At 45.1% G+C, this 24353-nt stretch overlaps 1 protein-coding gene across 1 annotated transcript in view; it reads left to right on the top strand.

The window, feature by feature from the left end:
- The window catches only part of RAB26 (RAB26, member RAS oncogene family), a 1605669-nt gene that overhangs the window by 1397162 nt on the left and 184154 nt on the right, over nucleotides 1–24353 (top strand). The window contains exon 6 of the mRNA XM_069647333.1: nucleotides 15733–15798. Within this exon, the coding sequence (XP_069503434.1) occupies nucleotides 15733–15798 (66 nt within the window). The remainder of the gene's footprint in view (nucleotides 1–15732; nucleotides 15799–24353) is intronic.

Raw genomic sequence — 24353 nt, forward strand, 5'->3', positions numbered from 1 at the left:
ACCAACCAAAAAACACACCTTCGCTCAATAAACAGTGTCATCCGAACTGAAGCTGCCAAGAGTACCTTACTGCTCTCTTGCTCTTTTCTCCCGCTCAATCCTACTAACGTTCCTCCCTTGTTGTACAGATCCGACAGCGCGCCAAGAAACCACAGAGGTGGCAACAATGCGCAGTATAAGATCCTTTAACATAACACAATCCAAATGTGCTCTCTATTCTTTCACTGGGAGATCCTGAGTGGGTATCGGCAGGAATGACGTCAACTGGGAACATGTCTGGTGGCCACTTTCTGAAGTCTGTGGCTGGTCTGCAGGGCTGCATTCGCTTTCCTCGTATCTGCCATTGAGAGGTTATGCATCAACTATCCAATCTGAACTTGTGCAATGTTCATCCGTAGGCCAGCTTGGTGATTTCACTACTGAGAAGGCCAGTATTTCCGGCGACTGCATGTTTTCTAGACAGGGTAAGAAAGCCACCAATGGCGAAATACAGAAGTGGTGTATGGCCTGGGCTGCCATTTTTGAATATCTTCAGATCAATTCACCCGATACTATACCCGCCCAACCGTCATTTGCGCTTGGCTATGGCCAGGCGACTGTGTGTGCCTACTTTCCGACGCTCGCGTATTGGCGGGCAGGCGTTTTCAGTTCTTGCTGCTCAAATCTGGAATAACCTGCCACTAGCAGTTAAAATCTTGCCAAATCATTTAGCATTTAGAAGGGCTCTGAAGACTTTTCTGTTCTAGTCCATAGTGATTGCAGGATTGTGTTTTTCCATCTCCCTTTCTAGCACCAAGATACCTTCGGGTGACCGTGCGCTGTACAATAACATGACATAACAATGTCATTGGAGAGTTGTGTTATATTACCTAAAGGGGGGTGACTCTAACATACCAATTGAATATGGCGTCACCAGAAATGAGCATATCAAGGTGCCCTCTAAAAAACGTGGGGGCTCCTGAAAAAAATGGGGGACTCGTTCCAACCTCGTGCGTGTACCCTCGAATTGAGCCATGCCTAAAGGCCATACCCTTGCTTCTGGTTGGCAGGCCATGCTGCGCTCCCCTGGCACAGGCTTTTCCTGGGGCAGTCCCGGCAGCCGGCAGAGGCGGAGCAAGTGTTGTCTCCAGGGATTAATCTTATTTCTTGTTGCTGCTGAGAAGCCAATTATTATAGTAATTAATGTCTGAACTAAATGTTTGTCTGCCCGCTAATGAGTCTTAATGGTAATTGCTCTGTTTTCCTTATTTTTCGTTTTTGCCATTTATTCCTCTGTGTAAGATGGTCGCGCTTAGCGGGTGTAGTCAAATAAAGCAGCTGTGCAAGCAGTACTCCGCTGACCTTGTAATTTACATATTTGCCTTGCTGTGCATCATGGGAAATCATGGGAAACATTCGTTTCAACATAGGTGCAAGGCCATTGGTTAGATAGCCCATACTCCTGCTCTGACACAGACTGAAGGATAGCTTCTTTGATCACATAGGACGTTTTCTGGTGATTTGCTCATAGTCACCATCAGACAGGGGGTGTTCTGAGGTCTGGAGAGAGAGTGTTTCGGTCACGTTAGTTATTTCGCCAGAATTTGGACACGTGGTGGGTGAAAGCAAGGGCAGCTCTCTGGCCCGCTTGAGAACACCGAGTGGCATTTCTCAGGCTGGAGGATAAAGCCAACTGCTCAGAGGACAGTGGTCGAGTCTTTGGTCTGCCATGGAAGCGGGCGTGGTTCTGTTTAGGGCCATTAAGCAACCAGCAGGGCCCAGTCCTTGCTTGGAGGGGACATATTGGGGGGGGGTCTGACAAGGGCTTTTGAGCCACAAAGGCCTGCTTGCACAGGCTTGTTGTTAGGGATGGTCCTAAAGGATTTCAGACTGGGCAGGGCGGACGGTTGAGGGTGTATGGTATCCCAGACAGTGTGTGCCCTGCCTCTTGACTCTGGAGACCATGTGCTTTTTTTCTTTGATTCTGAATCTGATCCTCCAACAGATTTATCTCGGGAGGATAGTGCAGGGGCAACGTGCTCATCTTGGAAGCAAGACGACACAGTGCAACACAGGTTCGATCCCCAGGTCCACGCTTAGAAACCTCTGGGTATTAAGCGCGTTATAAATAACCAATTATGATGTTATCATGTTACCTGACCGGTGATCCAGTCCCGGATCCAGGAGAGAACTAATTTCCGAAGGTATTCTGGTTGGTCCCCCTCAAAAGTCATTGCAAACTATGTAGAGCATTTTAAGTTTGAATCTTTGCTTCATTGGAAACCAGTGTATTTAGTCCAAAGCTGCAAAGATGTATTCTGAGGTTTAAACTGAGGCTTGCTCCTAAATCCTCTACATGTGAACATTTGTCAGAGCCCCTGCCTAGGCTACGCTACCATTCTCCAGCACTGTGGTGTTCCCAAGCTAGGATTACATTTACCCGAGCAAATGGCAGCAAAGGGAGGGTGGCGGATTAGCTAGATGGATGCCAAAGCTTGAATGGACCACTGGGTGAATCTAGGATTACATTAAAAGCAGTGGGAGTGCTGCTCTTAGAATCATCCTTTCATGACGGCTGAAATCTATTGAGAGACAAGGAGACGTCCAGTGCACCAAAACACCAAGATGTCTCCCTTTGTGCATGGTAGCGCTGGGTGTAAGGATTCTTAAGGCCGTAGGAACAGCAAGGTGTCCTCGTTTGGGTTCTCCATCATCAAGCTCTCGGTTTCAGATTCCCTTTCGCACAGAGAGCTCACTTTAACCAGCGATGGATGCACGTATCCCAATTTCTTGGAAAGTTGCTCTCAACTCTCCTACTACCAACAGTGGCCAGCCTTTGCCTTATCCGTGTATATTTGGAATATCAATTGGTGATCCGGCATCACCTCTATCAGGGCCTTAGGGGAGCGCATTTTGTAAAGTGCCCGCCAATGAGGCATCAGTATTTTAAGGTCGAACATAATGTAACACGTGTACAGTAGAGTTGTCTTAAGGTTGGGCGAGGCACTCCCACTTTCTCCCTCTGGCTATCAGTCATGTGGTTCTATGTGATTTGGTCAAAAACAATCCATCAAAACTGTTTTCATCGAATTTCTTTTTTTCTTTTGGTCGATTTTGCTGAAAATATATGTGAGGGGAGAACCCCCGCAACCCGCCCCATAACCCCCCTACATTAGTTATTACCCTAAACCCACTGCCACATATATTTGGGTCAAAATTTGATCAACAGAATTCTTTAAAAACGAATTTGATGGATTTTCCCACGATAAAACCTCCCTATCCGAGTCATGCTGCTGAAATTGGCATGGATTGAAGGCATTATGGATCTGACTCTTTCGTCCCTACATCAAGCTCCTCTTCGTTGGTGATCTCAACATCCACCTCAATTCTCCCTGTCCTTCATTTTTGCTTTTTTCGCGACCTCTGTGATTCCCTCTCTCTCTCTATCCTCCCCTCCGGCCCGATGCACTCTGCAGGTCACACACTTGATGTCTTGATCTCCACCGGCCTCCCCTCTCTATCCCTCTGACTACTCCTCTGTCCTGGAGTGACAGACCACTGCCTCCTCTCCTCTCATCTCTCACTTTCTTCCCCCCAAGCCATGTCTACCCCAACACTGCCACCAACCTTCTCGGACATTCGGCCCACGAAGCGCGTCTCAGTTGAGGCTTTTGCTGCCACATTCTCCCCACCCCTCCTCTGGCTGACTCAAACCCTGACACAGTCCTATCCCTTCCCTACTCTTCTATTTCTGATACTCTTGATGTTCTTGCCCCTGTCATGAGGATCTGTCTGAAGTCCAAAGCCAAGTGCAATTCCTGGTTTGACTCTGACCTAGCTACACCTAAACGTAAGTGTAGGGCGGCGGAGAGGAAATGGAGGGATTCTTGCTCATCCTCTGATAAACTGGCCTGCCGCCTGCTCCAAAGGCAATACTGACTCTCTGTCCTCAACAAGAAGGGAATCCACATTCAGGCCTGTTTCTCTACAGCATCTAACAACTCGGCCGAACTCTTTAAAATCTGCAAGGAGCTGGCCAACCCTGCTGCAGTCTCTACCCCTCCTGTTGCCTCCCAGGCTCTTTGCAATGCTCTTGCTTCTCACTTTTTCTCAAAACCTCAGGACATCCTGTCCACCCTCTTCCCCCTTTCCCCTCCCCTCCGCTCTCCGCCTATGCCTGCTGACTCTCCTTCAGCCACCCCCCATCCCTCTTCTCATGCTTTCCTCTTTTTTCCCCCGACAAGGTCGCTAGATAAGTCCGATCTATGAAAACCTTATCACAACAGGTTCATCCCTGTTCCTCTGAAACCATCAAGGACCACGTTGACACCCTCGCTCCGGCCCTTGCAGACTTTTGCAGCCACTCCTTTGTCTCAGGATCCTTCCCCTCCCCTCTGAAACACTCCCTTGTGCATCCTCTCCTCAAGAAACCCACAGCTGATCCTTCCTGTCTGGCTTACTATCACCCAACTTCCATTACTCCATTTCTGGGCAAACTCCTTGAGAAGCTGGCCATCTCTCAATTTAACCTTCATTCCGATTCTGTTGGCTGTCTCCATGACCACCAATCTGGCTTCAGAGCTGCCAGAATCACAGAAACTGCTCTCCTGAACATCTGTGCAGATCTGCTCACCAACTTTGACTCTAACATTCCATCTCTCCTCATCCTACTCGATCTCTCATCTGCCTTTGACATGGTCAACCATACCATCCTGCTCAACCGTCTCCGTGATGACCTGGGTTTCACTGATCAGGCTCTGGCCTGGTTGACCTCCTTCCTCTCTGACCGATCCTCCCATGTCAAACTTGGGTCCTTCCTATCTTCTATCTCCCTCTCTACTTGTGGTGTTCCCCAGGGGTCTAACCTCTTGCCCTGGTTTTTCAACCTATACCTGGCAACTCTGCCCCACTGCATTACCATTTTCCACTCAAATTTCCAGTGCTACGCAGACGATACTCAACTCACTTTCAGGCTGCCCTCGGCCACCTCCTCACCTCCTCTCCTTCTCTCATCTCTGATTGCCTTACTGCTATTCGAGCGTGGTGTTCCACCAATGATCTTTGTCTGATCACCAGCAAGACTGAGATCCTCCTCATTGTCACACCTTCGCCATCCTTTCCCCTCACTTTCTGGCCGGCCTCCCTTGGCCCTCCTCCTTCCCCCACCTGCGAGGCTAAAAACCCTGGAGTCATCTTTGATTCCACACTTTCCTTCTCTGCCCACATCTCTGATGTCTCTAAAAAGTCAAACCTCTTACTGCACCTCCTCAGAGGTATTCTGCCTTTCCTCTCCTTCCCCCAGAAGCTCACTGTTGCCCAAGCTCTGGTTCTCTCTAGGTTGGACTATTGTCACAGCCTCTTTCTAAATCTACCTGCCTCTTCTCTCCGCCCTCTGCAATTTATCCAGAAACGAGCTGGTGGTAGATTTCAGTCTTCGGCTGTGGCCTCCCTCTGGAACAGTCTCCGTGCCACTCTAAAACTTGAGGAAAACCATCTCTGGTTCAGGAAGCACCTCTAGAACTTCCTCTTTGCTTCTGCTTTCGCCCCGCCCCCTCTCCCCAACTGAACTGTTCGCTCTTGGCACCATGCACCTGGACACGCTCTGTCCCACCGGGCCTTGGTTCCTGCTCATCCTGCCCCCCTACTGCACTGCCTCCTGGCCCACTCCCTGCACTGGGGTCTGTATCTGTATCCATACAGCCCCCCCACCCTTCTTTTCCACCTGCACCTATCATACCTACCCAGTCTGCTGTCTCAAACTCAGCACTTGCCACTATTTATTTTATTATTATTTATTCAGTACTCCTTTGCTCTGCACTTTCCACTTCTCCAATTTCCATGCACTTTTCCCCTCCCCCTCTCCCATGCACTTGCGTGTTCTCAATGTCACTGGGCCTAGTAAGATCGTTACTTCGTTCTCCCTTGTTCCCCTCCCTTGCCTTGTCGCACTCTGAAACACCTGTGTACGAGCGCGATATAAATAAAATATCATTAAATATCAAATATCAAGTGGAGTTCCGTAATGGTGGCGCAACAGCATGAAGGCTTTAAGAATGTCGATAGATATGCCTTTACTTTTAAGCCAAGCAGTTGTTTGTAATTTCCTTGGTAGGAGGTCCAAAAGAAAGGGGGATGTTGAGGAGGACATCAAAGAATTGGGCCTGTCTGGTGATGCTGTAGGTGAAAATACCCAGGGGGTTGGTGGGGATTGCCATGGAGAGATAGACCTTAGCTGGTTTCTGCTGTTGGTTCTACTAGCCAATACTCTGTAATAGGGTTGGCAAGGTATCACCAGTTTTAGGACCTTCATTGCTGAATGTTTAGTAGCAAGTTTCAGAGGTCTTTAATTGTAGCCTTGCTGTCCACTTTTAGAAAGATAGACATCACACAGAACGAGAAGAGCCTGAAATGGCATATTACCTTCCACAGTGGGGACACAAAGGCTTTGAAAGGCAGTGGAGGGGGACAGACCCTAAAGGTTGTTTGTTGGACGGATAATGTGTTTCCAGCCCGGAACAGATTCACCTGCACCTATTGTGTCTTTTTGGATTTCTATTAAGATGGCGTAACCATGCATAATGGATGCCACTGTGTACGACAAGAGCTCCTGGTCCTTCTTTCTAATTGTATGTTTTATGAACTAGCCCTAGGCTAGATATGGGACAACCCACAACATCTGTACCTGATGCAATGGCGCAGATCAGGCATGCTCGCACTATTGACATACATGATGTGTGCTTGTATGGGGCCAAAACACATGTTCTTTTCTGTGACATGTCAGACAAAATAGGCACTTATGTGGGGCATATTGCAAAATATGCAAGCTAACAATAGAATTTGAGTGATTGCTTTATGAACAGCGCACAGGGTTGCTCACACACGCTACAACATTTTAACCCAGGGTTCGAAATTGCTCTTGCTTCTACCCTAGGAGGACCTGGTTAGCTTGAAACCAACAGCTTCCAGGAGCTAGGTTTGGCTCCCAAGGCCAACTGGTACTTTTGAAACATATGTCACATCAACTTTCACAAAGAATTAGGGCACATTTAAACCTAATGGATAATATATAATAGGCCAAGGGTTAGAGCTTGCCTCTCCTATGTACGTTAGATTTGCGGTGTGTTTTGTACTCATTTCTGGTTCCCCAGGGCTAGCTCCCGTCAGCTGGATGATGCCTGACACCCAGGAGCTGGTCAAATCATAAAAAAGTGCATGGGTGCCCATGTGAAGCACATCATACAACATGGGTGCTCACGTGATGGAGTTTACACAACTTAGTGATGTACGTTATACAACACGGCCCACATGTGAGATATGTCATAGTATAGGTACTTGTTAAAGAAGACACACAACATGGGCAGTTACGGGTACTCATCTTAAATATATCGCTCTGAAGTTATGTTATGTTGACTTATACCGTGCACCGGTACCACCCTAGGGCAGTCTCCAGGTGCTCACGTGGCTCTGTAAGAGAAGAGGTCAGGGTGTGTCAGGTAGGATAGGATGATGGGATAGGTTCACAACCAGGAGGAACTGGTGTCTGTGAGCGTTGTCTTGTGTGTGGGAATTGGTTTCAGAGGCTCTGCATGTTGTAATCATATGGGTAGGACTCAATGCCTCGGATGTGTGCTAGAGTTTTTGTTGTGTGTGTGTGTGTTTGTGTGTGTGTCGTATGATATTAAGGGTGGGTTTTGTGGTTCTGTGCAATAGTTAGTTGTATCCGTATGAGGTCCAGGGTCGCGGATGACTGTTCGGTGTTGATTGTGTTGTGTTGGTGTGCATTTGTGTAATGTTGAAGGATTTATGGACTATGTGCAAAGGTGTTGGGTGTGAACATGAGATTAGTTCTTGGTGTGTCTATGTGCAGTGTGGCTCGCCCCTGGTCATGTGTAATGGTGTTGGGTATGTTGGAGGAGCAGGAAAGGGGGAGATTGGTTAGTGGATCCGTTAGTTTGACAGTGCCTCTGATGTGTGTCTCTGGTTGCTGCTCAATGGTACTTCCAACGTTCTTGGTTATGGTCTGTCGGCCAATCTCACCTCCTCTCCAAGCATGGTGGCTGACTTCCCCTACGGGTTTGAGGGCAGAGGGTTGGTAGTACCTAGTGTGTTCCTGGTTACTCTGCTAGATTTTAATCGTAGCATTTGGGATTGGCCTGTTGTGCGTTTGGCTTCTGAATGGGTGTACAGCTGGTATTATAATAAATTGAGAAAGTGGTGCTCGACCTAGTTATGTGGGTGGGAAGCTGTTGGGTGATGCTTTGATTTAATGCTTTATTTGTCTGGGCTTTCCTGGGTGCAGTAGAGAACAATGTACATTTTCTCCCTCCTACGACAAGCCCCAGAGGACATAAACTTGATGAAAACCCCTGGGGCAGACGTCAGCCCAAAAGGTAGCACCTTGACCTGGTAATGGGTGCTGCCTGTGGTAAACCTTGAGAACTTTGTGCTTTGGAAAATATCTACACATGTAAATAAGCATCTGTAAGGTTCACTGACATCAACTATTTCTGATCCTGTAAAGTCTGCAGGGTTTGCCTCAAGGTCACCGTTCTGATTGCCCTCCCACAGTGACTTGTTCAAGAACCGGAGCTCAAGGATGAGCCGTAACCCTCTCCCCTTTCTTTGGAGCAATGAAGTACTGCTGCTCCCTTCTTCCACCAGGAGTCACTGACTTCATTGCCCCTTTTGCCAAGAGCGATGCCAGCTCCAAAGGCGCTGGTTCCAGTGCCTGAGGGTTGCTCAACCGTTGATGATCTGTTTTTTTTTCTTCTAGTGATAGGCAGGCAGTATGCTCTCCTCACAAACTTCAGCACGCAAGCGTTCCGAAGTAGTGGCTATGTCACACAGCCTGGGGGCTTTTGTGCAACATGAATTTCCGAGGTGCCAGTGGTCCAAGTGGCGGGAGCGGTTAGGAGCAGCGCTCCTCTACTTTAAAAAAACGTTTAACTGTTCCTATACTTTATTTTAAAAAGAAACTGTTCCGGAATAGTTTAGTTTTAAAATAAAAGTGTATGAAGAAGTTGAAACTTGCACTTCAGTGTACTGCACTGAACATTCCCTTAAACAGCAGGTGTGTTTGTTTGGGTGTTTGGGTGTTTGTAGTGTGCGTGGGAGGGGGCGTAGTGATGGGGTTTGTGGGGGCGGGGGCAGGCCATTAGGGAACATACCAATACTTATTTTCATACACTTCGACCACTGCGAGGCGCACATGTAAAACACTAAAAGCGCACGCGTGCCCATAGGTTGGGATGGGGCGAGTTTTTCCAGCAGAGAGGATTTCCTGAACCCTGCCTGTTTTTGCTGCTCTTCGTCAGTGCAGAGCGTGTGGACATTTTAGCCAATTAGAAAGCTGGCCTCTTTCGTTTTTATAATTGGTTGAAATGTCAGCAATTCCAGCGAATCGGAGCACGCACTACCTTCCAGCCACGTAATTGGCTTACATTTTCATGGTCCCAGAACTTTTGGCCTCATGATTGGGTGACCCAATCCAAGAGACCAAAGGGGCCAAATGTCAATTCCTCACCGCAGATGGAATGGCAGAGGGGCAGATTGTTCTCTCAATCATCATTCTGTCTTGTGGTGTTGTAAAACGCCATTTTGCCCAGCTCTACTTGCAGAGCATGTTGCACAAAATGTAGAGGCTCGAGTGAAATGCTACAATACCAGATTCTAACTGACTATAGGACAATGGGCCACAAAAAACCCACACTTGGGTACTACTCAAGTAGTCTTCAGATAAGGACTGAATTGCCATTTGGAGTGTGGGCCACTCTTTCATCGGTGCCCCCAGACAATGTTATGTCCCAGCCCGCACCTGTACAATAGTAGCAACCTCTTTATGGCAGGACAAACAGGACGAATGTCTCAGGAGGATAGCTCAGGGGCAACGTGCTCACCTTGGAAACAAGACGACATGGATCCCCGGTCCGCGCTTAGAAACCTCTGGGTATTAAGCGCATTATAAAAATCCTATCATATCATGTGCGTCGATCCCCACTTGGCTGCCTGGTACAAAGAAGTAAGTGCATATTTTGTACACAACATTAATAACAGGCCATGCTATTTTATTGGGTGCTGCTCAGGCTGTGAACCACCTTTGCTCAATGTTGTTCACAACTCAATTCCCATCTGATAAAGTAATACGCTGTGTTGACTGTAGGGCATACCGTTGGTGCATTTAACAGTGCACAAGTTGTGTAGCGTGCTCACCTTTCTTTGTGGCATATATTGATTAGATGCAATAACCAAAGGTGAAGATATTATTGATAGATGTGTGTGCTACAGTGATTAAGAAGGTAGTCTAGAGTTGCACGCTCTTGCCCTAGAGATCTGTGTTCATATGCATAACACCGTACCACACGCTGGTGCAGCTGACGCAGCCTTCTCTCTCTCTCTCTCTCTTGGTATATAAACTTTAATGATTGCTAACAAGACAACATACCTGCAGCAAAAAGTGTTGGTTATACAAATTAACGTAGCATAAGCATAGTGCAGGTCTATTTGATTGGCTACAACCCAAAATGAAGAGTATATTGGGGCAGGTGGTTAGATAGCACATTCCGAGAGTGGCCCCAACACGCCGCGGCGCATATCCCAGCTTTGGCACTGGATTATACAGGTATCCAGAAGAGATCATCTTAAATGAAGGTTTATTATTGGGCTGTCTTCAGTGAAAATGTCCCCCTTACCATACACTGCTGATATTCCTTAGCCTGGGTCCTGCTCTTCGCTTTTGTGAGGGACATTTGATTGGAAGTGACCCAAGACAGGAGCGGGCCAACCAAGCACCACAGGCTTCTCATGAGCTTATTTTCCATGTAAATAAATCGTTTTTTACTAAAGGTTCGAATGTTCTTCATCACATCACTAATTTAACAACAACCTGCAAGTCTGTGGCAGACAAGGGCCATAAGCCTGAGGCCTTATCACACCGTTTCATTTGTTGGATGTATTTAAATCTTTAGAATAGAGAAATGAAACCCAGACAGTGTGGTTTAGGCCCTCATTTGTATTTTGGTACTTGTAGGGAAAATAAAGGTACAATAATGCTTTTTTTGCATAATGTAGCACCACAAGGATTTTCTTTTTTTATGCTGTGCGGTTGAGCTAGCATGTGATTTGTGTACATTCCCATTCAAGCCACCAAACAGGGTACTATGTTAGTTCATTGAAGTCAAACATTCACAAATAATTGCACTTTCCTCTACGATTTGAACTGGGAAAACAGTATGAATTTACCGAAATTGCAGACTGGGCTCAAATCACATCTTTACCATTTAGCCAATGTGTTTGGTCCTGGAGAATTTTTATCATCTCAGAATTCGTAACATGTCAAAGTGGTCAGTCCCTAAATATGTCAAAATTGTCAGTCTCTAAGAGAGGTTTAGTTCTCGGTAGGCACTCGTCAGAAAACCCTCACTCATAGTTTGTGTACGTGATAGTGTTGTTTCATATGTAATCATTGTGACCATTGCTATATTTCGCACCAAAAAGTAAAATATATTTCTTGTCTCAATTATGGTAACACCTCTTGAGAAACCTGCCCCTCTTCTAAACTGAGTCTATGTCTGGATACCTGCACCTTCCTGGTCATTTCTAATCTGTGTTCTCTGTCTATGCTATGGTATCTTCCTCATGGACTGTCTGTCTACTATGTCCATGCTTCAGCAGTTACTGCCAGGCTGCTAACCAGAGCTCTGCTCCTATCTTGGGCCTGCTTCTAGGCTCCCGCCCATATCCCTTCTTAGACTTTCCTTTTCTCCTCCTCCTTCCCTCTCCCCCCCCACCCTTGCCAATGTCCCCCTGCTGCTGCGACTGGTGCGTGGTCCCTATGTGCCTTACAGGGGCCAGGTCCTCCTCTTCCACTCTCCCCAGCACCCCTTAACCAGCACTTGCTCTCAGGCTCCCTTTCCTGACTAGCCTGACTCTGGTCCACCCCATACTCACACTAGTTGGCCCTTACCCCTGATTCCCCTGGTACTCACCCACCTAGGCTCCCCTCAGCACTTGCCCAGCCCCTGGGCCCCAGCATTCCTGCACTTCTCCCCTCCCCTTCCCAGGCCTTCTGCCCTAACATGCCCCCTCCCCCTGCACTTATTGTCACTGCACTTGCATGGTCCGAATGTTACAAAGCACCAAACACGCACCACTTAAAAATAAACAGGCTCGCCCCAACCCTAACCACCAGCATTGGTACACACCTGAATTGAGCACTTTCAAAATAGCTAAAAGGAAATTAGAAAGAACATGGCGCAAAACCCCTTCAGAGGAAAATAAAGAAAACTGGAAAAAATGCGACCTCTTATACAGAGCCAAACTGGTTGAAGTAAAAAAAGAATACTCTAATACTCAAATTACCAGTGCTTCTAACTCCACTGGAAAATTGTTCCAAATCCTAAAATCCTTCGAAAAACCACCCACTCTCTCCTCACCCTTTCAACCAACCTTGACCGACTGCTAAGCAGTTCAACTTGCCTTTTCGAATAAAATCAAAAAAGCCAGAGACTCCATTATAAATTGAAAAACTTCGGATCCGTCACCACCTGCGCAACCCAAGGTGACGTATCCTGCTCTAGACATCCCTAAATTCACATTCTCACCAGTTTCCATTGAAGACATGAATGACACTCTTTCTTCCATAAATTGCACCACCTGCGCCGAAAACATCATACCTCCAAAACTGATTCTTGATAATGTTGAAATCTTTTCCCCTTTTCTCTGTCGCATGACAAATGCTTCCTTCAGGGACCAGAAAGTACCGACAGAAATTAAAACAGTCACAGTCACCCCTCTAGTCAAGAAACCTGGACTAGATCAACAAGACCCCACCAACCCCAGACCCATTACTAATTGTAACTTTCTCCTGAAGGTACTCGACAAAATAGCGACCAAGCAACTGCAAGATTATGTAGATCAACACAGCCTGCTACACCCCCAACAATCGGGCTCTAGAAGTGCCCACAGCACAGTGTCAGCACTGTTGGACTTGCAGACAGAAATGCTGAGCATCCTGGACAGAGGTAAAACAGGATTGTTAATCCTCTTGGACCTCTCGGCGGCTTTTGATTTGTTAGATCACAGAAAGCTCCGAGAGGCCCTAGGCGCAGCTGGTAACTGCTCCCATGATGCAATAGATTGGGTATCATCATTTCTAGAAGATAGGAATTCAAAAATCTATTGGGCAGGTCATTCCACCTCACCCAAACCTGTAGATTGTGGTGTCCCTCAGGGAGCCAGCTTCTCCCCCTTGCTCTTCAACTTATATATCCGTTGCCTCTGTACGCTTCTATCTCAGCTTGGAATCTTTTTCACCAATTTCGCTGACGATACACAGCTCATTCTAGAGTTGAGTGGAAACCATTCCTTAGACAACGAGAAGTTATCGGTTATTTACAACACCATTGAAAACTGGATGATATCACACTGGATGTGTCTTAATAGCTCCAAAAAAGAACTTATGACCTTTGGAAGCGCTAAAGCCTTAAGCAATCTTGGCTCGGACTATTCCACCTTCACTATAAAAGACTCCACCATTAAGGTATCAAATAAGGTCAAAACCCTAGGTATTTATTTACAATCTTCCCTAGGTACAGAAGCCCAAACCGCTTATTTAAAGCGAAGTTGTCAATATTATCAAAGACTTCTCTGCCAGATCAGACCATTTCTAAACATCAAGAATAGTGCCACGATAGGGAGAGCTACCATTCTGTCTCGCTTGGATTATGGGAACGCGTTAATGCTTGGCGCCAGCAACAACTGCCTGAAACAATGCCAGATTATCCAGAATAACGCTGTCAGGTCCATCACAAACAAATCTAAGCGTTGAACACATCACCAAGGACAGAAATGATCTCCATTGGTTGGCATTGAAGGAACGGATCCTGTTTAAATCACTGACCCTAACCCACCGATGTCTCTATGGCACGGCGCCAGCGTACCTCAGGAAAAAATTCAGCTGGTATGAGCTGAGCCGTAGTTTGAGATCCACCAAACAAGGACTGATCAATCCCAGCCTTCCAGGTAAAGCCACTGGTCTCGGTCGAGCTTTTCCGAGCCTGGTGACTTCCCACTGGAACAAACTGCCTTGCAGCCTTAGACTGGAAAGCACCATCCAACTCTTTAGGAAGCAATTGAAGACCTTTCTCTTCAAATAATTAGGCAACTACTACACGGCATCATGTTACCATCTTTCTGCTCCTTCTCTCTCTGCTCTCTTTTTCTGTCGTCCCGTTAATCTTCGTCCTTGTGTCTTTTTTCACGCCCTGATGCTTGCGAGCTTCGGCGCGTTACAAATAAATAAATAAATAAATAAAATAAATAAAGCCTAGTAGGACCATGTATTGATGTTATTTCTCCTCTGTCCTCCCTCCCCACCCTTTTTGCCTTGTGGTGCCTTGAAACACTTGTGTATGGGCGCCATACAGATGACCAATAGATAAATAAATAGAATAGTGTCTAGTTTTGCTAAAGTGTGTCCTTTTCAAGTATCCTCTTGGTGGGCTGCTAATGTTTCCCTAGAAGTATTCTGATTAAGGCGCAGAGGAAGAGAGTCGGGAACTTCAAGGGAATTGCAATGCCTATTTTGCTCGCTGAAAGTGGAGGCTATAGGTAGGGACGGTGGGGATGAGGGGTATCTGGCGAACAGAGATTCTTGGATCCCTTCATTTCTTTGTTCAAAGGTGTCTGTGTCCATGCCCCCAAAATCCCGGTCCTGTACAATACAATAAGGTGAGTGACCTCATTGAAAGTGGGGGGCAGGAGGAAACCGTAACCACAGAAATTAAGATTTAACCAGGATAAGGAACCGAAACAAAAAGAAACAGAAGAAGGGACCACAATATGAGCAACCTCAGGGGGCCCCGGATACCGAGAAACCCAGAAAGCATTAGGAAAATGCCAAAATAATAACTTTCAACTAATACAGTCTTACCTTATACCCTAATAAATACAAGACACTTGTCTACTCAGCATCGTAGACTACAAAAAGAGGAAGACAAATGTATATCTAATATGAATGCTGTTTAGATAAGACAGACACACTTCAGAAAATAAATGTTGGACAATAACGTCTAACTGTTAAATGAACTGTTTTAATCGTGCCTTGAAAAAGCCTGAGCAAGGGCGAAACACATGCACTTGCCTCCTAGCGGAGTTTGTTGGCACTACTGTATTAGCATTGATGTTTGGAATGTTTATATGAATGCCTGTTTAGAACTTGAATAAACTAAAAAATATTGTGAACAACCAAAACAATTATAATAACTTATTTAGTAGACAATATCAATAGAAACACTAAGCCAAGTGCACAGGCTAACATAGAACACAGAACATTTACCTACACCAGAGGCGTTGCTATGGGGGGGCTATGGGGGCTATAGCCCCTGGTCTTTTGGTTGTAGCCCTGGTTAGAATCTCAGGAGCTACAGCCACAAGGCTACCTAGCCCCCAGTCCCGAATGTTCCGACATTAGCTTAGCCCCAGATCTTTTCCAGACCTAGCAACACATTCATTGACTGGTTTGTGGATACCAGTCTCTATGCAGCCGTGCAGCTATTGGCCCTCACCTAGTTAACCAATCCATAATCCAAAACCTAATAGCAAATGGGAAGAGCGCACTGCATAATCTACTCACCTTCTTATACAAAACTGACCTCAGTGCAAGACTGCATTTGGGGATGGCGTAGATCATCAGTCTGCTCACTGACACCCGGTGCTTGGCGCCTTTTCACTCTCGCTCTCTTTGTTTCCCTGCAGGCCTGGCTGACAGAGATCCACGAGTATGCGCAACAGGATGTCGTCATCATGCTACTTGGCAACAAGGTGCGTAATGTCTATAAATGTGTGTGTGGTGTGAGGGAGGGCTTTAAGTAGGCCAGGTCTAGCTGGGGCTGAACCCTGGCAAGTCTTCAAAAAATGTCCCTGAACCAGGGTTTGGGGACAAGGGAAGGAGGCTGTATGCAGTGGAGTAACTTTGCTGAAAATGTTGTGTGGGGGGGGATTATATCTAAATGAAAGGGGCCCCTGCCAAATGAGTGGGATGAAATGGTGTGCCACAAAAGTTGGGGGGGACAAACACCCTTGCCCCCCCCCCTGAATTTACGCCCATGGCTCCATGAACGGACTTCTCTGACCTAATTTCAAAGGCAATAAATCAAAAGATGGCGAGTAACAATACTGCTATTTACCAGTAGATGTCACTACCAGCCACGTTTGGAGTCAGAGCCTCAGAAACAAGTGTTTGGAATTAGATTATTTGTTTTCTACCACTTTAAGAGAATGGAAAATGTAACATAGAGAATGCATACTTTGATTTTTACATCATGTATCGAAATCTTGGCATGATAATGATTTTATAAAAAGTTGTCGGCGTGTGGGGGTGTGTGTGTGTGTGAGAGAGAGAGAGGGAGAGAGAGAAAGAGAAAGAGAGAGTGGCAGAGCGAGAGTCACTCTGAATTCAGTCTTTGGGTGCCCTTGTGTGCAAATTCCCTTCCAGAATAGAGCCTTTTCCACTGCGTTCTGAGGGGCTTGCAGGTTCCCAGTCTAGTGAAGTGACTTCCCCATTAAATGTTTGCAGGAATAGAGGGGCCTCTGCAAATGGTGGCAGCAGGAGGGTGGCGGACTAGCTAAATGGATGCCAGAGCTTGAATGGACAGCTGGGTGAGTGGCAGTAGATAGAGGGCAGCTGTCTTTATGGAACAGGTGATGTGGCAGCAATGTCTCAGTCAACATAGGCTCTATTGTTAGTTAACTAGGGTTTTTAAATTAGACACTGGTAGTTTTTCGGTGGTCATATCACTGGGTTCTCCTCGTCAAGATGTTATCGGTTTTTAAACTCCAAGTACCAGCATGCACTTTGGCCTCTTAGTGTCTTGTCCTCTGTCTTTGTGAGTTTGGACTCTAGTAGATTCCGGTTCTTGATCATGGTTCTTTCTCATCCATTCTAGTATAGGGACTTTATACTTCAGTTCCCAGCATGCAGTGCTTCCTGTTAAAAGTTAATTCTAGGAATTGGCACTCAGGATCACAGCATGCAGTGTTTTCACACACTGACATCTCTCTCAGTGTAGCATTTCACACAACAATGTCTCACCCAAACGTGTTTTCTTCCAATGTCTTCAAACTTAATACTCCAAGGGACAGCATTTATTCATGGCCAAAAGCTTTTGACTCCCGGCTTCACCCTTTCTTGGTCCGGTGTGTCGGTGCTGATTGGAATATTTTTGGCTCCTTCTTACCACCTCTGCTCTCTCATCCAGCTCCACTGATCAGAGCATGTCTCTCTGCCTGGACTAATTTTCTCTGTTGAGCCGGTCCATGTCTTTGATCCAATTCTGCTTTCTCTGGAGTATGGAAAAATGGAAAGGTTGTAAAACCAGACACCATTTTAGGATTCAAGCATTGGTATCCTGGTTACGAGACACCCTTACAAGTTACGCATGGTCAGTGACAAGTATGAGGTACCGTCCAGCCGGATATCAAAGTGCTTCGATGGCCACTTGATCCCCAAAGTCTATTGTGCATTCGTTGAATATCACATTTCTTATCTTGAACTGGGCCAGGGCGGCGCCTGAGCCTATTCTGGATGCCCTGTTTGTAGGGTGAATCGTTGCTTGAAGTCCGGGGTTATTGAGCCCGGTGGTTTGCATATCGCTGTTTTCGGGTCTTGACAAGCTGTCTAAGCTGCATCGCTCCAGCACAATGGGTGTGGTTTACTGCTGGGCAATGTGCCCTGGTGGAAAACTGTTGGGCTCTCAACTCTGGAAGTCACTCCTTCCTGTTCCTGACGCGGGTCATTTCTTGTTCAGCCTAGGACGCTATACTGCAGGTCCCAGCATGCAGTGGTCCTTGTTAAAAGGTTCTTTGAGTTCATTGTTGGATTGGGACTCTGAATCCCAGTAGACATCATGCCACCCGCTAATAACTCTCTTAAAACAAACTGTGTTCTTAAACTCTTTTGATCTTTAAATAAAAAAAACATTACTAGCTGTTCCCATGATCTCCCTAAGATACTATTCCATTGTAAGGTATAGAGATACATTTTTGCTGCTTGAATGCACATTCATTTATAATGTAAAGCAACAATTACAGGTGAATAGTAGATCTCACAGCTTTTTCTGCTGTTCAAAATGAAGAGAAAAATAGTAAATATTACTAGATAGTGGAGCTATTGTATCCGCATATAATGGGAAGGAATGCTTGCATTAGACTCCATAACATGGTTGGAATGTGCCAAGGCTTTCCCTCTGATAAGCCGAGTATCTTTTCAATGATCTGCTTAAGAACGAGTTTACTGATTTACAGGATGTATTCAGAGGGACTGCTCACCTGACCTATACAATCGCAGAATATCCCTGCTAACTAACATGATTAGCTTACAACTAATGTCTGCATAAATCTCATATTAAATGCATTTGCCAGAACGATAATGAATTATCTGCATTACAGAAGGGAAGTATAGTATAGTGTTAATCAGGGGCCTAAAAGACAACAAGTCCCTCTATCTGATATCTGCCCATAAAGGGGTGACGCAGAGGATGTGGCATGCAGAAATGCAAGGTAACCCAGCGTTATTAGCAATATGTTAAAGCTGGGGGGAAACAAGATCAACAGGCAAGCTCTCACTCAAGATTAGCCAACATTTCTACAGACAAACAGTGCTTTATATAGTACAAAAGAGTCACTTCTGATGTCATCGTGACCACAACGTTAGAAAACCCTATCTCTACTGTTCATTGGCTCCCTTTGCTAAGCTACATATATTTTGTATACATTCCCCAGTTATGATTGGAAGGGCCCATGTCTAAGGTCCCACCCAGGAGACATCCCATGAAAGGTGCCACATCACCATTCTTAAATATCATTGGTTGGCACTAAAACTATCATGCAGTGAGGTTAGGGTACATGTTTATCGGTTGGCATGAAATAAGGCTATCCTTGAACTTCCGGGGTATGAAGAAATATAGATGCAGATGGGGTAGAGGAATATATGTATCGCTCTTTGTTTTTAATTAAATAAAACAGCCCATCTTATGGCTGCCATGAATTTTCTTGAGTTCTAACACTTTTGTTCTTGCGAGTCCGCCTTCTCCGGCACTCCTTGTCTTGCACCAGTAAATGCGCTATCTCACCGTGGCACATTTTGAATAACTTCTGTTATGGGTCATGCTGCTTAACCATGTTTAATATTTTCCTCTCTGCATTTATTTGTATTTTATCCACTTCTGAGCATGTATGTCACGCCTAGCCGATCGCCGGGACATCAATCTGTCAGCTACTAGGATATTTTCACGGGCAGCTCATTTAATCCCATGGACTTCAAACACCATCTGCTGTGTTATTGTAACTTATTCATTTTAATGGTTGAACACTCGCCGCCGTAGAAACTGGTATTTGTGCGCTTTGTTCCTTCATGGAAAACACCCCTCCCTTATTTTACAAAAATAATCGCAATCCACAAAGGGATGTAATCACATATATGACGTTGAAGGGACTTGTCAGAGTATGGTATGTCCAAAGTTTCACCTATCATAATGTGCAAACACTATTTAGAAGAGCTAAAAAAAATAACATTTCTTAGAATCATCATTATTTGCAACTCTTAAAAAAAGGGACGCAATCAAGTGACTCGGTACGGCTAGTTCATCAAAAATCACCTCGGCTATGTGAAAAGATATAAAGAGATATGTGATCAATTCATAAATTCATAAAGCTTTTAAACCAAGACCAATGATGAATAACTTCAAAACAAAAACAAATGTCAAAACATTAATGAAAATTAGAAACGCATCAATTGATTTCAAGAGAGAACATATACAAACAATATTACATGGTCTGACATTACAAGATACACCACTTTCAATGCATGCATTTAGTAATCAACCCTACATGTTTCTGTCCCTAATGCTAATTGCTGGCCATTCATCAGGGATAAATAGGCACATACAATGGTATCGGAGGTAACAGTATGCAGGTAAAAGCAGATGTGGACAAAACACATTCCAAATATGGATACAACATTGTTAGTTAAAAAGGAGCATTTTCTTGCATTTCGACACTGTGGAATGTTCTTCAACACTCAACAGGACGACTTAAAATTAAAATTAAAATGCCATTTAAAATGAGGCCCCCTGTATAGGTGAAAAGACAACCGTAAGGATAACCCTGATCTCTGACTGCATTACTAAAAAGAAATCACTGTTCTTGTGATGGTACCCCACTCAACACCTAAAGATAAGACAGGGAAGTACCTCAATTATTAGCATAGTCTATCTGAAGGGATATTCATATGACTGTTAGTGCAATCTTTTGAACTGGAAAATATTACAAAGAAAACTTGTTTCGTTTAGCTCTTCTAACATAGTGTTTGCATTTTATGATTGGTGAAACCCTGGGCATATCAGACTGACATTTAGTTCCTCCTTTCTTGTTGTTTGTATCAATAAATTGCAACCATATGTTGATTGCTTTGAAAATGATTGCATATATTACTGAAGTTTCAAACCGTTCAACGTAAAGATAGCCAAATTAGAGACCACTGAAGCATTCATCTCTGAACTGTCTATTTGTGCCTGGATGGCACCCATAATTTAAAAATAATTGTTAGTAAGTTATACTTCTATGCACCACATAACAAACACATGTTGTACTGTGGTTGATCTTGTCAATGCCATAGTCGGTTTTCAACCCTCGCCAAAGTTGCCCGCTGTTGTATTCTATTATATAAAGACTCAATGCCCACTAATAGCAGGATTTCCTGATGGGGATTGCATGGTAGTTCTTCTAAATGTAGTATGCCTGTAATAGAATAACATAGATAAGATTGAATCTGTTTTACTAGCAGATTTATCTAATAAGGGTCACATTTTGATAAAAGGCACTAATATTGAAGAGATGCCAGCTACCATGGGGCCTCCTGGTGGGTCGTCCAAAGACTTGGGAATTTTAAGGACAATATAAAACGTGGGAATTTTAGACTTATCGTTGACCAAAAATTCTAATTCACGTTAATAGGCTTTTGTTACTTTGTTTAATCTCCTCCAATATATTTTCAGTGGGATCCCCAAATAATTCTTGGTAGCTGAAATTATCAGACAAAAAAATGTAAACATTCATTAATATACATTTGTTTATCCAAGACAACTACAGCTCCTCCTTTATTGTAATGTATTGTATGACCATCCCATTTGTTAATGTCTTCTAATTTGGATATTTTCTCACATGTGTGAAAGTGTACATGGTTGTACGGTTTCACTATAGGAAAAATGTTATGTTTTGTAATTGATTTTATATTTTGAGTATTAACTCGTGGTATTTTGCGGAACAACCCATGATGCTAGTAGATATGTGAATCAAATTATTTGTTTAGTTTAATTACTGTATGTGCATTGAAGAACAAAATGGATTATCAAGATATAGTTGTCATTTTTCACAACATCAACAATATCTATTTGTGTGCATTGTTTTCCCTCTATGTATTATCACAGGTATTGTTAGCACTGCTTTAATGTATTATGGCATTAGAGAGCGACCAGAAACCACACAGGCTATCGATGACACGAAGGCCATCCTATCCCATCCCTAAAAACACTCATTAATCCCCTCTATGCTAATGACTTTGCCACCTACTTCTTCTGATCAATCTACAAAAATATGACAACTTCTCTGCCCTTCTATCTCTCTCAAACCCTGTTTCCTTCTCTCCTGCTCCAGTCACCCCTCTCATTTTTCACACTTTTCTCCCACCTCTACCTACTCCCCTACCGTGCTCTTACACATCCTCTGCTCAGACAAACCATCCTGTACTGCCAGTGGTTCCTTTGCACCCTAACCAAACAAAGAGCGTTACCCTCTCCTTTCTCATCAGGAATCCTCCACCCGTGCTGCCAAATAGCCACAGTGATATCCAAACGAAAGAAACCTGCTTCAGATCCCAACAATCCCTCATTTGACAGACCGGCCTCGCTTTTATCCCACAAATCCAAAATCATCCTCAAGGGGAAGTCTCCACATGCATCATATCATTGACTACCTTGAGGTTAAGATGCTATGCACCCCCCCCCCCGACACCTCTCCTCCATTTTCATTCTTCTTCATTTCTCAAGAGCCTTTGACAGTGTGGGCCACCCCCACCCACCTCCAAACCCACTCCTCCCCCTGGATTCATAGCCACTGTACCCAAATAGGTGACCTGCTAGCTCTTTGTTTATTCTCCTTCTTTTGGAACTCCAAAAATACTCTCCAAAGCACCCTTTCTAGTGAACATTCCCCAATGTTCAGTTCTGGAGTCCTAGGCTCTTCTTCACCCTCAACAGCTCCATCTTATGTCCTCCTTCAACTTCCAGTTTCACTTTCACCTCTTTCGGGTGATGCACAGATCCTTATCTTCTTTTCCCGTCTTCTACCTTGTTATCTCACAATGCATCACCAGCCGACTCACTGGCACGTGGCCCTGTTTGGCCCCACTCTGCGTGACTTTAAACGTCTCTAAGAAAGATGCTCTCTTTCTCCCTGCCTCCAATGCTAACCCCAGTCTCCATCTTGCATTTCCTTCCCTCCTGATACCTTTACTCCATCCCTCTAGCCTCTATATTTTGAGGTTCCTTAAATTCTCTCAGTTAATCACTACTCCTCCAGTGCAGCCAGGCATAACCTTCTCATTAGAAGGAAGATCACCCAGACCTCACTCAGAAATAATCAAACACTCTGATCTCTGTTGAGTCCTCTGTCCTCCCTGCTTTTCTTTTGCTCCACTTAACAAAGTTCTCAAGTTTGCTACATGCACCTTCTACGAGCTTCCCAGAAAACCCACCCACCTCATCATATCAGCACCACACTAGATGCGTGTCCATGCAAAATTCCTCCGTCATCAAGTTTCCACTCCTTGTCTTTAAATCTATCCCTAGTCTCCCCCCACATTAACTTGATGACTGGATCTCTTTCTACTCTCCCTCTGGGTTGCTATGGTCCTCATCTAGCCACAACGTATCTGTCCCCGGCCCCTGTGCCTCCTGCCACCTCAACTAGTTCTCTCATCTGACCCCCTCTCCTGAAATGCCCCAACTCCAGGCATCAAAGAAGCCATTCCATCCCTGGAACTGTTCACTGCCAAAATGAAGCTCCACCTCATTGCTAGCTGGTGAGGGGTCATCCCCAACATCCATGCTACCCCTTCTGTGCTCCCCCTGCCTGAACTTTCCAGTTCGGTCACACATGGATGTATATTTCCATATGTGACATGTCATATAAATACATGTTGCCCATGCATTTGCTTACCCTAGGCCTTAACTGTATATCCTATGTATGCCTGTATTCCAATCATTGCCCCTAGGTCTATGTTCCGGCACTCTACACCTCTGCTACCCGGTCTGTTGTCATCCAGCATAACACAGTCTGTATATGGCAAAGGCATCTAATCCAGAAAACGCCTCTGCCATCTGTAAATGTATGCTGTGTAACACGTTTCCGTTTGAAATTACATCCTTACTACTAAATAAATACAAATACAAATGCAAGAGAAATTACTTCTACCTGTGGTCACTATGGAAGTTAAGGAAAAGGTCCTTTTCAATCTTCATTCAGAACCATGGAACACAGGAATGCCAGCAAGATCAGTAGGCAATGGCCTCCTGAGTTTGCCACGGAGGTAGAGGAAGGACTAGCAAACACTTGCCGTAATGACTCACTCCAAAAAAGAGCAGTTAGAATGCCCTAAGCAGCACCCCTTGAAAGCTGTGGAACCCCGTAAAGTGCTGCAAGAAAAGATGTCAATATTCCATGCACTGCAACCAGGTGTTGTATAGGCATCAGTGATCGAAGTGAGCAGGAACGGTCGGGAGCGGTGTTCCACTACTTTTATTTTTTTCTGTTTACCATTCCTCTACTTTTTACGACCATATTCACCATTCTATAGAGAGGAGTTGTCCATTCATGTCCCTGTGCAAGTGTAAAGTTGCAAAAGGAGCCTTAGTTACTAGTCACTTAGACTATTGCAATGCCCCGGCCGCGACACTGTACCACATGCTGCACGATGCTTCCTCCTACCCTCTCCACTGCTGAGACCACAGTTCCACTACTTTTTTCAGTACACTTCTACCACTGATAGGGATTGGTGTTAGTTCCACGCCTCAATTGAGAGTCCTGGTGGTACAGGGAAGGACCTTGTGCTCGGACCAAGCCAACCCCTTCTTCGTCCAACCCACAGCCCTCAGCACACACACATCGAGAGTCAAGACCATGGGATCAAGGCTCCTCACACCCATCAGGTTGCAAGCAAGCTGTCAGAACAGATTGGTGCCAAAGCACCAGCAGAGCAACCCATTGCCAACATGGCTACTGGAGGCTAGAGCCAAGGCTCTCTTCCCACCAAGAGTGGCTGG

The sequence above is a fragment of the Ambystoma mexicanum genome, chromosome 2q, assembly GCF_040938575.1.
Source record: "Ambystoma mexicanum isolate Mex_15411 chromosome 2q, UKY_AmexF1_1, whole genome shotgun sequence".
NCBI classification, from domain to species: Eukaryota; Metazoa; Chordata; class Amphibia; order Caudata; family Ambystomatidae; genus Ambystoma; species Ambystoma mexicanum.